Source organism: Scardinius erythrophthalmus (assembly GCF_964197995.2).
Source record: "Scardinius erythrophthalmus genome assembly, chromosome: 8".
NCBI lineage: Eukaryota > Metazoa > Chordata > Actinopteri > Cypriniformes > Leuciscidae > Scardinius > Scardinius erythrophthalmus.
The window spans coordinates 40,366,646-40,381,474 of NC_138228.1; the positions used below are offsets into that span (position 1 = coordinate 40,366,646).

Sequence of the window (14,829 nt, forward strand, 5' to 3'; positions counted from 1 at the left end):
GCATGAGATCCCACCCTCCCTTCAGAGCGTCTCCAAAGCAACACCCCCTTTAAAACATGAATGCACACAGCAGAGTCTGCAAAGCATCACGAGAGACAAAGTTAAATTACCTCATGTCTCAAACCATATAACATTACAATAATAATCAACGTAAACAACTTACAGAGCTCTTACTTGTACCACCTGACTGCTGCAGATTAATTTCTGCATTGATAGTGTTGTCATAGAAACGCATAAATTGTAGTCTGAGGACGTGAACAGCTCTGGGTAGAACGTCACGGGTTACAACATAGTGTGAAGCAGCATAAGCTTGTTGTTTTGGTTTAGGAGTTTCTGTAAAAGGCTGCTGCTGTTTATTTGCGGCGCTCGGTAACTGTCTGTCTACAACTAAGCATAGCTTTAACGTGCTGATGACGTGTGATTTCGGCGCGAGCAGGGTGTGCGGAAGTATGGAAATGCATATGTTGACAGGCAGGTAGGACATCGTATCATTGCATTTGGACCGAATTTAAATATGTAGACTAGGCTGGGAAAACCCAGACAACTTCCGGCAAATTTAGATTTGCTCTGCAAGTAGTCTGGCAAAGAGCTCATTCAAGCCGATTTCTAATCCGTCAAAATCGCGGCACCAATCAGAAACGTTGAGGCGGGCTTTACACAATGACGATCGCTCTGATTGGTTTTAGGTCTATCCAATTGCGCCCAGAGGCATTTGAGCGACGGCCGTTGGTGAAGCCACCAACTTTTAAATGCTTTATTATATTCAAATTGCAAACACATGAGGACAGTCTCCATGAAAGACCCACTGGCAGATGAACATGCTACTACATTTCTCTCCGAAACGGTAGGAAATTAGATTTAATAGAGGATTTTAACTGTGACAAGATGATTGACGGGGCAGTTTACGTGACAGGATGCACGCGACAGATCCGTCTGATAAAGATGACGAAGTAGTATGTCCCAAAGCTTGCCTACTTTTTTCCTACACATTCAAAAGTAAATACCTTTTCTTCACAAAAAGAGTACATACTTTGATGGCGTAGTGTAAGTTAGGCGAATTGGGACGCAGCATATGGCTTTACACGATGACGATCGCTCTGATTGGTTTTAGGTCTGTCCAATTGCGCCCAGAGGCATTTGAGCGACGTCCGTTGGTGACGCCCCTTTGGAAATGAGTTATTAATGAAGCTTTGCCAGACCATAACTACTGAGAATGGTCTGGTTTTAACCAGGCTATATGTAGACCACTTCTATTATTGATTGCTATTAGGATGTGAAGAGAGATTCAACCAGTATAACAAAAAGTGTTAATAAAACGAATTGCCGACCCTACCTCTAAACTGCATTGATTGACGTTGCAACCATAGCAATGGACAGGGCAAAACAGATCTGTAAGTTGATATACAGTAGAGTGACTATAGTTTAACTACTTTCAAATTAAACTATTTTTGTAAATTTACAAAATGAGCCTGCTATTTACCAGGGTGTTGCTGTGCGGTTGTTTCTAGGTGGTTTCTAGGCAGTTGGTTGAGGGTTATTCAATTTAAAGGGCACCTATTATGCCCCTTTTTACAAGATGTAATATTGGTCTTGGGTGTCCCCAGAATGTATTTGTGAAGTTTCAGCACAAAATTCCCCGCAGTTAATTTATTATAACCATTTGAAAATGTCATTTTTGGGGCCTGTTTTAAAAAGAACTGTTTTGGTGTGTACCACCTTAAATGTAAATGAGCTGCATATCCCCGCCCTGCTGCTGGACCCAGATGATGAAGAGAGTCCGGCACAGAATAAACACGAATGAGAATGGAGTAAACGTCTCGGAATGGTTATATGATACATTTATGTACTTGTAGAGTTTTAATCGCGTCCCCTTTGCAATTATGGATGTGCAACACACACACGAATTGTGATAACTTTCGCGCAGTTTTTTTAAACTAACTTACACACACGCTTATGTGGCAAATATGAGAAGATGGCTAACGTTACAGAACCAGAAAACAAATGCTGCAACGAGATAGACGTTTATATACTGTCTATGGAGATAGAGGTATTCATTTTACATTTGTTATTGCTGCAAAAAATAATATATGTGACATAAAACTGTCTGACGTTGTTTGTTGAGACATCCTATGACGATGACAATAAATAGCTTTAGATGCATTTGTTGTTGAACTGGCTGACATCGATTGAAATGACTATTTGCTCAAAAATAATAAAATACACTTACTTCTTCTGGAGGTGACGTTGGATCGCGAACAGTAGGCAACGATCCACACTTGAGGAACTTGACCTTTGACCCACACTTGACCTTAACTTTGACCCTCGTTCACTAAACAGTCAGTCAGAAAATGATTCTTGTATTTAGGAAGTTTAAGTGGCGCCTTTTCTAAATAAATAAAATCCATCCGCTGCGTTTTCAGTGGCTCTGATGTAAGTTAAGACTAGTATGTCCATTCTTACATCCCACAACAGAACACCTACACTTCTTAGGAGACATTACCGGCTGTCGTTGAAACAATGGCGATGGTGTACAGAACAGATCACCGAGGGCGGGGTCTATGCCAAAACCAGACTGTCAATCAAACACGTTGGTGGGGCTTAGCGCAATTCTACGTCACAGTGAGAGCAATCTTAGAACAGGGCGTTCTGAGACAGTGCTTGTGATTTATTGAGATTGTAAAAAAACTACTGGGTGGATTTTTATCATTCTAGGGTGGTTTTGCTCACACACTGCCAACACACATTTATGTTCAAACACCATGTAAAAGTGAATTTTGCATAATAGGTGCCCTTTAATTCACATTTATTTGTATAGCGCTTTTCACAATACACATCATTTCAAAGCAGCTATACAGAAAATGCATGAGTCGATCAATTTAGAGCGATCTGTTTTCAGAGGTAACTGTCTAAGTTATGTATTTCAGAAATGTACATATACAAAATCACAGTTAGCGTATTAATTTAAACAATGTAATAATTTAATGCAGAAAAAAATTAGCTTGTTTACTTGTTTGTTAACAAATGATTATGACATTTTATGATGGATGTTATGATGGATTCTAGGGTGTTCTTGGTGTGGGACAAGTTACATATGTAGATGTTTAATACTTTGGCTTAGAGGTTAATCTTATCTTACCATAAGCAGCAGCAAATGTAATGCTTGCCTTTACAAACCTCTAATTATGAGTAGCGTGAATCTTGGCAAGCTAGCAGTGTCTCTTGTCTGTGTGCAGAGTAAAGTGAGCGAGGCGTTGTGCTGTCAGGACGAGTGTGTACAGCAGCTGAGGAAACTCTGGGAGAAAACACAGCTGACGGGAGCACACAGCTTTGAGCTGGCCATGACCCAGACAACTGTTCCTCACAAGAAGGTAAAGTCTCTACCGTGTCTCTTTCTCTGTCTGTCTGTCATTCACACAAACACACACTCATATGAACCAACATGTATCCACTCAGTCAGCACCTCCCTCTACCTGAGAAATGAAGCTAGATTTGACTTCACACTCCAGCCCATCTGCTTTTAACCCACCCATGATGTTTCAAGGGGATTGTTCACTTCAAAAAAAGACAAAATGGTACCATCAAAGTGGTCCACACAACTCATGTGCTATATTCCAAGTATGGATGTCAATTTACATAAATTCCCATAATCGATCGCTGTTTAAATAAACAATCAATTAATCGATTAATTGTTAACCTTAACCTCTTAAATCCGAAGCAGGGGTGCTACTAAGTTATTATGTTACTTAAAGCTACACTGCGTAGGATTTTCTCCCATCTAGCGGTGAAATTGTTTATGACTACCAACCGAATATTACTTTCTAGCCCCTCCCATTCCGAGGGCGTTTTAACTCCTACGGTGGCCGTATTATTTGAAATCTGCCGGCAGTCGCGAGTAATCTCCCCCTCGCATTCGTCACAATGCCACTGAGTGTAAAAACGCGAAAGGCGAAGCTTGAATTTCCAGGTATGTCCCTCTTTGGCTAATGTATTTTCAAGATGGAGGCGCAACATGGCTTCCGCCATTCGAGCGACTCGCTCCTATGTATTCTAAATGGCAGATTCTACGCTTACGAGAATACTTGATTAGTTGGTAGAAGTAATTACACATTAATGAGCACATATCATTTTGAAAGAACAAAGTGTTTTTTGCTAAGAATCAGCTTAAAAAATTACGCAGTGTAGCTTTAAAAACCACAGCCCTGAATGTCTGCAGAGATCCTGTCAACTAGACAATCCACTGTGACGACCTCATCGACACGACAGCCAGCGGCACAGATCCTCAGCAAAGACCTCAAGAACCACACAAGTCCTCTGCACAGACCTATGACTAGCTTCGTCCCCATACTGGCGTGATGAATCTGATCTTCAAGCAAAAGGAACTGGATGAAATATTGGAATGCTACAGATCCACAATCTGATTTCTGACTTGTGATGCAGCCTGAATCATAAACACACCGTGTTCGTTCATTGGCCAGAGAAGAACAAGATCTATAGATGTAATTTTAAAGCTTAGAAGTTTGGCTTTACAGTGAATATAGGGAATATGAACATCACTAAACAAGTGCTTTTAAATTTGCTGACATAATTAGAAGTGCTCTAGTTTCATAACGTGAAAAATAGAACTGTTTTACATTTAAATGTGATCTGTAAAATCAAAGTAGCCTACATAACAATTAGACTTGTCATATATCGTTTAAAAGTTCTCAACTAGCAGAAAAAGCATATTTGTTTCAGTTAGAGATCAAACTTTTTTTTTTGTATGAAAAATCACCACTGATGCATGTGTAAACAGTTTACACTCGTTGCTTTTGCGCCACGTTTAGTTTGTAACTTCGAAGCACTGCCATTGCATGGCTTGAAGACATTAATACACTTACAATTACAATATGTAACAATGGCACGCTGGCTTCATTTTTCTTTGTGTTTCTGCTGCATGTTTAGCGCATGAGTCGCATTCACCTCAAAACTACGGACTTAAATGATGACCTTGTTTAATGGATCATCGATAAGTTTTATCGATTACATTTTTATCGACAATTCTTCTGAAGGTATGCAATCACAGTCATGCAAATGGCACATGTTTTGCGTGTCACATGGCTAATTGCATTGTGCATATAGAGTAATGAAATTAAGATTTGAGAGCAACAACAAGGGTTATCAGTGAAAACTTAAATTTTGGTCTGTTACTCACAAAGCTATTGTATGTTTTCAGAAGATTTGGAAAATGGCACACAAGCTATTTGGACTACTTTTATGGTTCTTTTATAGTGCTGTTTTGACTTTCTCAGAACTTTTTGCGACATTCCACTAAACAGAAAGTACTATTCATAAAAATGCTAAATTTGGTATTACATCAGGGGTGGATTTGAATAGGCTCGACCTTGGTCCTGGTCCGTTGCACAGGGAAATGATAACAGAACAAAAATGTTCATGATTCTGCTTGGCTGAAAATATAGAATTTGTGTTAGACACATGCTCTGTTACTGGTTAGATTACATATTGTACATTTTAAAAAGTGTAGACCCTATTTTAATTTACTGGTAAAATCAGAGACTGTAACGTTGTGTACAACGTTGCACAGTACAAACGAGGAAGAATTCAACAAGAACAATTTTTAACCACTATTTAAGAACACTTAGGAAACCACATAAACCAAAACAAGTCCGAAAACTGAACAGAGAAAACTAGGTGCTTAAATTGGAGTTATTAACAGAACTAAGAATAGGTGTGGACCTAATGAGTAACTATGGAAACTAACAATGACCGGGAACACAGGCCAAACGAGAACGGGGTAAATGAAGCCAAAACACAATGAAACTAAACAGAACTAAACTTAACTCTGATAGACACTTGATAATGGTAATGTAATTCACTCATTGTTTTTTCATACATCCTATTTAGAATTATATATAAAGTTTACACCCTATATTTACATGCTTTTTTTTTTTTTGTCATTTTAATATGTTGATTTGGTGCTCAATTACTTATAATGGTTCTTATTATTATCAGTGTTGAAAATGCTGCCTAATTCGTTTTTGTGTGTGTGGAAATCAAGATTCGATTATTTAAAAAAAACTTAAAAAGAACAGAAGTTATTTGAAAATAGATTTTTTTGTTGTTGTTGTTGTAATATGTCAGTACTGTTACTTTTGACAATTTAATACACGCTTGCTGATTAAACGTTTTTTTTATCTTTCCACAAAATCAAAACAAAACAGCAAAACACATGGATAAGTATAACATTTTATAAAGTTATTGCTTATAAGACATTGATAATAAGACAAATAATAAGAAAAATAATTGAATAATAATAAGAAAAATTATTGTGCACCAAATCAGCATATTAAAATGAGTTCTGAAGGATCATGTGACACTGAAGACTGGAGAAATGGCAGCTTTGCCATCACAGGAATAAATTACATAAATATACAGTATTTAAATAGAAAACAGTTCTTTGGAATTGTAATAGTATTTCACAATATGACTGTTTTTACTGTGTTTTCTGATCAAATAAATACAGCCTTGGTGAGCATAATATACATAGACAGTGAAGTAAATTATTATTATATTGCTTTCTGCTGAGAATCCCCAACTGTAGGTTAGATTATATAAGCAGGAACAATCAGTCATCCTGCCGCTTCCTCTTTGCAGGACACATTTAAGGAAGAAGTGGCCCAGCAGGGTACGAAAACTCTGTCTGATCCGTATCAAGACTTACATTTATACCTTTGGGGAGAATGTATAGATTTCTAAAATGTGTATATGACAGCAACCCTGCTGTACAAATCAAACTTCTCTGTGGAGATCAATGAAGAAAGTAGATATTTTACATCACAGAGCTCCATATACTCCCTCCGTTATAGTGGAAAATGGCCACGTCATGCAAACGGTGAGAGGTCAGAGGTCGTGATAGCTCCTGAGACTGGGATGTTTACCTTAGGTAATTTCCTCTTCATGGTGCCATGTAAATCTGAGTGCTAGGTTGATCTTTTCAAACATCGTAAATGTCACGTCTGGAATAATTACATGGGACAGCTGGTGTCTTTTGTGTCTTTATGCTGTCTTCCTTTTCTTCCTCCCTTTGCCTAAACGTGGGGTCATTTAACTTCTAGCAAAGAACTTTGTGTGCACTACACATATGGAATCTGTTTGCGTTGGCAGATGCAAAAATATGAGGCAGGACACTAGCAAATCCATCTTGAATGCACTCATAAACATCCCCTAACTGATGCCGTAACCCCTAACATGTCCTTTGATTTGTTCTCTGGCCTACACTAAAAACTCTCATTAGAAACTGCACTGCAAAAACTTGTTCAGAAATGATTTAGTGTTCATTAACATTTCCATTCATCTTAAAGGTAGTCGTCTGGCTTCTGCATGAATGTACAAAATGTAGATGGCGCCATCTTTGCTTCATGGGCACACTTTTTTTGAGTCGATGGACCCTCACATTTCCAGGGTTCTCAGCAGAAGTCGTCAAAGTTGAGTAAACTTCTATAGTGGTGAATGGGAAATAACATCAAATATCATTTTAGTATTACCATTTGCTCCAATAGCAGAAGAAAACAAATGTGATTTTTTCCAAAAAGAGGGAAAAATATCTAGAGATTGATTACAGCAGTCAGAAAAGAGAATGATGTGAAATTTGCCTCGCAACAGCTTTAAGGGGAGACACGGCAGGCAAAAACATCGCTTTTTGTTTTTTTCCACTGGTCTATTTTGAGATTTTGGGATATTTGTCTTCAATAACATGTCTTCTTTCAGACTTGTGGTGATAAAAAGTCCGAAATACACATTTAGGTCTTTATTTTACTACACTTTGTCTGTTTGCATCTGTAGAAAAGTCGTTTGCAACTTCCGGTTCACGCGGACTTTAAAGCCTGTTTTCTCAAAATGACTTTTCTCTCATACTCCAAGTCTGAAATCTCCACTTCAGTAGCACCTATATACACCAAACTTTCCAGTTTTGTACCTAGTTATGTTATGAAGACATTTACAGAGGGATTTATATTATTGCTAGCCTGATTTATATAACATTTTATTCCAAAAAACTTGGCAAAAATCTAAATTTTAAGGCTATTGACAGTATATTCTGATTTACAGGATAACAAAAGTAGATATCCATAAATCCCTCTGTAATTTTTTTCCCCATCTAATATGTGAACACTATGAAAAATTAATTTTGAACCTGATTTTGTTTTTTAAATATATATGCAAATTAGCGCATATTTAATTAGAGAATGCCTAATTTGAATATTTAAACATTAAATTACAGAAAACTTGTAATGCATTTTTTTCTCATCATAATGTAATCAACTGGGAAAGTTTCATGGTGATATCTGCTAAAATGTTACCCTATTCATTGTGCCTCGCCTTAATTTGTTTTTCATTTTTTTCATTTACTGCCAAGGTAATTTAACACAAAGTAGCATTATAAATGTGTATTATTATTTAAATGAAAATATGAAAAACTCTACTGTTATGTTTATAACTGTGGAAACACATCATCACAGTCTGTGAAAAGGGTCCATAGCAGTTATTCAAGATGTTCTACAGGTTCCTTTGTGACATCTGACCCTATATAGTGAGATAAATGTCCATGATCATCGCAAAAGATTTTTTTTCCTGTGCAATAAGTTGAAAATGTTAAATAAGTTTCAATGTTCAAAAATTGTGTGTGTGAACCTGTTTTAGTAGATCAGAGTGGACAGTGGAAATTTAAATGTAAAAAGGTCATACGCCACATGCTTGAGAGAGAGACAGAGACAGAGAAAGAAACTTGTTTTGCTGAGAGAGTTAAATTTGCCAGTAAAATGCCTTTGTAATTATTCTTTTTTTTCTCTCTCTACTCAGAAAAAAAAATGAAGTAGACAGAAAAATAAAAATTGCAGGAGGTCTTAGAGGAATTTCCACCACATAACATCTTGAAGCCATTATAAGTGTGTCATATTGCTAATGATAGATCACACCGAAATAATAGTAAAAAAAATGAATCTGTTTAGAGAATATAGAAAGTTTCCTTTGCCTGCATATCAATATGCATTTTATTGATTGTGGATGGTTTCCCATTACCATCTCGGTGCATATGTGCTTGTGTTGCGTGTTTGGGAGACTGAGGCTCTATAAAAGGACACTGGGAAGAGTGTTGCAATAGTATCCATTACAAACAGAAGGACCTCTCTTACTTTTCCGGTCTCCACAGGATAATGATGACATGTTAGCTAGCATGTAGTAGTCCCTGTGGTAATGTGGTTCTCCCCTGACGCTTTGGCACATCTGGGGCTTAGCGTTTACAGTGAACATGTACACTGGGGCTTTTGAGAGTCAAGGTTGGTGTTGACGTCTTTTTTTGACATACTAGAATAGCGTAGTCCCATTGTTCAGTTCTGTTTCCCAACACTGGCAGGCTGCCAACCCGAATTGCCCAACATTTTGAATCAGAAAAAGAGTGAAAATGGTCTTCCGGGAATGTTAAATGCTGTTGGAGACCTTTGTTAATTATTCATCAACCATCAATGAGTCGTTTCTTTCTGTGATTCACTGAACTGACTGACTCATCTTTTGCTGTGCTTCACACTCATCATCTTGTGTCATTTTGAGTCATCTGTTTATAGATTCAGTTTTGAAAAGAGTGAAAACATGAAACACTCTCATGCACATTATGATAGACATGGCATCAAACACACATCAGTCAACAGCAATGCACAGTAAAGGCTTTTACATCCAGGAACAATAAACTGAAACAAATACTAATAAATAGCAACGACCATTTGTTTTGGACAACGCTCTTTCTCCATGCTTAAAACATACAAATAAACAATTATAACAATTTTAACGCACTTCTTATTAATTGAAATTTATAAAAATAAAAAAAAGAGTATGCCATTAGACTTATTTCATAAACCTTGTTTGTCTCATGATAGTTAAAGGGATAGTTCACCCAAAAAGGACAATTCTGTAATTAATTACTCGTTTATATTCTGAACACAGATGAAGGTATTTTAATGAAACCTGGGGAGACACAATTGCTTTATTTGATGAACAATTTAGACTTTTATTCACATATAAACATTGACCAACATGCATGCATCGAGCACATCATATAAACAGGACATGTGAGAACAAACTTCATTGGTTCTATCATACATTTGAGCTCCTATTCTTTATAAGCTTTTTGAAGCATTAAAAAATATAGATTTTTGGGTGAACTAAGCCTTTAAGACAGATGGTTTAATATGATCTCTCTTTTTTCTTTTTCTTTTTTTTTCAAATAATAGTGATTTGGTAAATCTGATTCATTCATTTTCATGAATTAGTTAAAATAGTTAATTTCAGTGAATCTATTCAAAACTCTGATGCACTGATTCATTTGCGGCATTCTTCTAAAGTTACTTTTTTATGTATTAATTTGTTTTAGTAAAACTATAAGTAAATAATAGTTTCTTTGTTGTTGTTTTTTTTTTTGTTAAATTGATGCATATCATTGAATATTTACATATTTACATTGAATATGTTAATTTAGTGAAAACAGTATGCTAAATTTGATGATATAAAATATTAATCGATTTTCTTGCATTGAATATTTTCATTTAATTAATTGGTCATTGCTCTCATTGACACCTTTTAAATATTAAGGTATAAACCAAATATTTTCAACAAAAATGAATCAAGATATTGGGTCCATGACAACTTGTTGTGGGTCACATGGCTTCAGTTGCTTTTCTTCTAAACTGTGTCCATTTGGTATGGTAGTCTGTAATGTCTAATATATTTGAAATTGTGATATGATATGTGGAAATAAAGTGTTTTGAGCTCACAAAGTATTTTATAAGTGAACCACACACTCTCCAGCTGGCCATCTGAATGCAGTTGCTGCATGGTGTCATTTATATAAGCAGTCACGCTATTGGTGGAGCCAGAAGTTGACATATTGGGCCGCTCAAATAAATAGAGCAATGTTTTGATAGCGCCACAGAGACATAGTGTTTACACTCTTCTGGGAAATCAACCTAAGAAATGGCTACTTAAAGTTGTCTCTGTGCATTAAACTGAGATAGGAGAAAGTATTTTACCATCCAAAAAATGACACACATCAGCTTTAACTACCATTTACAATCAGTTTGTCAAGTGTTCTGCTGAGATTTTGAGAGATTTAAAAGTCTACATGTGCAAATGCGTCACCAGCACATGGCCTGTCTACAACTTAATATATATTTATACTGATACAGATGTCTGTACCTGCTGTTAACATCTCTGTAAATAGCCTTCATCCAACCATGACAAACAGCCGTGGCTGATATTTTGCCTTAGACCAGTGTTCAACCAGACTGATTTATTGTACAAAGGAAACAAAAAGTCCTCAAAATGTATTTATATTAACATTAGTTGGGGATAGGCCCAACAACAATATGCAGAATTATTAGCAAGGCATAGTCATAATGTCAAAACGCATTAACAACAGCAGAAGTGTGAAGTAGCAACAGATCAAACAAACACTAGGCCAAATATTATATCGTTATAATATTATATAATCCTAAGAATGTATTATTTATATAGCTAGTTACATTTTATTTTTTACATTTACCATAGTTTTCCCCAGCTATTCACAACCTATTCAAAAGAGACCTACAACCTAATTTTGGTTTTCAGGACACTATATTAGAGTGAATGATTTGGGCAAATCCTCTTCAGCTCAGATTTCTTTGAGCCTTGCTTTTAATAAGGAACATAAACCACAGCACAAATATCCCCTACTGGACTCAAGCATGTGCGAATATAAACTATTGCCCATGCACACACATGGTCCTTGTTTAGATCTATGTACTCGACTCATCTGTAAAACATACATTTTAACATTTGTACTTTTGAAAGGTTTTATACGGCACAAATAATCAAATGCACATTACATTTCTTGCTCAATTCTTACACTGATTTAGTTGGCGTGAAATAAGTCATGGCAGAGCACTAGTAAGATGACTCGACTGTTCTTCGCCAGAAAGGCTGTCTGCGGGGGTTCGACAATGACCTGCATCAATCTATAAGAAAGCATGAAGACAAATTTAAACATAAGATGTGTGATTGATGGTCTTTCATCTCCCTTTGTTCTGAACTCAGAGAAAGAAAAGCTCTAAAATGCCAAGCCTGTGCTATTCACTCACAGGAAAGGTGAAAATTAAAGTCTGGTCTACCCCTTGTGTCAGATTTCTATAGGGTCTGAACAACTTGTGTCATGTGGTTGTAATGGAAGCTTTAGTTGTCTGTTAAGAACTGACCAGCCAACAGAAATGTGAAACAGGCTCCTTGAAGCAATTTCTTCTCTTAAAAGTTGAAAACAAATTTAGTATTGGTCTATTGGAAAAGGCGGCTTTACAGTGTCACTTACCTTTTATCTAAGTAATGCGCTGCCATGCTGAAGGAGATGGTGAAAACCCTTGCCATTCATCTCTCTGAGCCTCAGGTCTGAGAAGGCTGGAATGACTGATGACCTGGCTTTATTCGCCTTAGAGGAAACTGTGTGTAATGCAGGAAGTAGACAATCAGACCCTCTTAAAGGAATAGCTTTTAAGGCCATATGGAATATATGGCTATTTCTGTCATAGGAATAATAATATAAAATTAATTTTATTAAATTCGAATTGTTTGGCTTTTTTTTGGTTCAATTTACTCACTGAACATGGGTTGGAGCTTTAAATTGAACTCTCAAAGTGCACCAGATTGATGAATTTAAATTTAAAATGTACAAACTTTTCTTATGGGGGATATATTTTCTTATAGGGATTCTTTCACAGAAGAATTTTATGGATAGCTTTGTGTGACTTAAGTGGTTAATCACTAAAAATCATGGCAACTACTTGGTATGTTCATGAAAAAATGACTAATGCTGGATTGGTCAACAAATCTTTCTTCATATCAGAATTCTTCTGAATGATTCATTCACAAATCTCAAGGCTGCCGTTGTAAACAGCCCACTGGAGAAGACTATCAATGAATAATGCCATAAATTTCAGTCTGTTCCTCACACAGAGCTATTATGTGGATTCAAAAGACAGTGTGCAAGTCATATGGACAACTTATGATAATTTAATGGTGTTTTGTCATTTTGAAGCTTGACGACATCAGTCCTCATTCACTTCCATTGTATAGAAATAAGTGATCAACACAAGTTGTGTTTTTTATTTTTGGTTAACTATTCCTTTAAAAGATAGAGCACTAGTAAGATGACTCGACTATTCTTCGCCAGGCGAAAAACGAAAATTCTGTCATCAGTTGCTCACCCTCATGCTGTTCCAAACTCTTAAGACTTTCATTCATCTTTGGAACACAAATGAAGAAATTTTTAATGAAACCTATGAATTTCTTCCCCCTCCTTTTAAAAAAAGTCCAGTCCACCAAAACATTTACACTACAAAATATTCATAGCGACATCGAAAAATGAGTCAATCCTCACGGTCAATAATAAACAAATGTAATTTTTTTGGTTCTAAGAACGGTAAGGAACATTTCAAATAATATTTCCACTTGAGCTTGGTTCGACACGGCCATTTACAAAGCGTTCTCAGCCCGGAATTCTTGTGTAGTGACTCATTCAGGATTGGTCACTTGTCTGTTGCCTGTCCAATCGTTTGAGTGAACACAATTTAATAATAGAAATATCTGATCATTCTCCATAATGCGGTCACACATCTCATAAACTGTAAACTCTGGATTACCAAGGCAATACTGCCGCATTTTTTATTGCATTCCAAAAAGCTCTGTTATCAGCCCCACAGTGGAAAATGAAACCATATCCATACTGGCTGGGCCAGATCAGCATTGAATGGAAAGGTTTAGCAATAAGAACGGTTTGGCCTGACAATGAAAAAGCGGCTATATGAACATTGATCAGCACACATACATGAAACTCATCAAATATGTTCAGTGGCAGTTCAAATGTTCTTGCTTGATGCACCAGAACAAACTGGATTAAACTACTTGACTCATATTTATTACGTCTTTCTAAAAAAATTATGCAAGTTGTGGTGGAATGGACTTTAAGTGGAGGGACAAAAATCTCTCAGGTTTCATTAAAAATATCTTAATTTGTGTTTTGAATAGGATCGAAAGTCTTAAAAGTTTGGAACGACATAAGGGTGATGATTGATGACAGAATTTTCATTTATGGGTGAACTAACCCTTTAAAGGTGGAGCCAATGCACAAACCAGTGATTGTAATTTCTTGGAAAGGACTTCCGAAAAAATCCTTGTTTTTCTCCCAACTCTTCTGTGTGATGTTTGCAATCGTCCTTTTTCCAGAATACCTCAGCTTAGTATAATAGTCACTTCACTGGCTTTGATATCTGTAAAAACAAATAATTTTCTAATATCATTGGTTGTCTTCATTTTGGCAGATTCCTCTTTCTAAAGGCCACACACCCTCACATCCATTGGAATTTCTAGCCAATAAGCACGTGTAGATGCCAGCTCTCATTGTTCATTGGTGTCTAGCTGTGCTGTTGACTCTCTAATACGTAAAGTAAATCCCATATTGTCATTACGCAACTGTTTCAGTCCATTGACGGCTTTTCATAAAGACTTTAGAGACAAATTCTAGGATAACTGGATCAATGTGAAGATTCTTCAAAAGGCTGTCCTGTTTTAAGACTATTGAGACTCTTATACACACTCTGTTAATCTTGAGAACTGGTAGCCAGGAGCGGCTAACCACAACTTCTCACGACTAAGAAAGCTAGCTTGTAGTTTACTGCTTCCCTGGAGTCAAGAAATACTGCACAATGTAAATCTTCGCATTAAAATCAATGTAGTTACATCTTAACCCTGTTAAACCTAGCA

General features: G+C 36.5%; 1 protein-coding gene across 1 annotated transcript in view; it reads left to right on the forward strand.

Moving 5' to 3' along the window:
- veph1 (ventricular zone expressed PH domain-containing 1) overlaps window positions 1–14,829 on the forward strand; it is a gene marked incomplete at its 5' end in the record, with an annotated part of 107,423 nt that overhangs the window by 73,724 nt on the left and 18,870 nt on the right. The window contains one exon of the mRNA XM_081372552.1: window positions 3,234–3,368. Coding sequence (XP_081228678.1) covers window positions 3,234–3,368 — 135 coding nt within the window. The remainder of the gene's footprint in view (window positions 1–3,233; window positions 3,369–14,829) is intronic.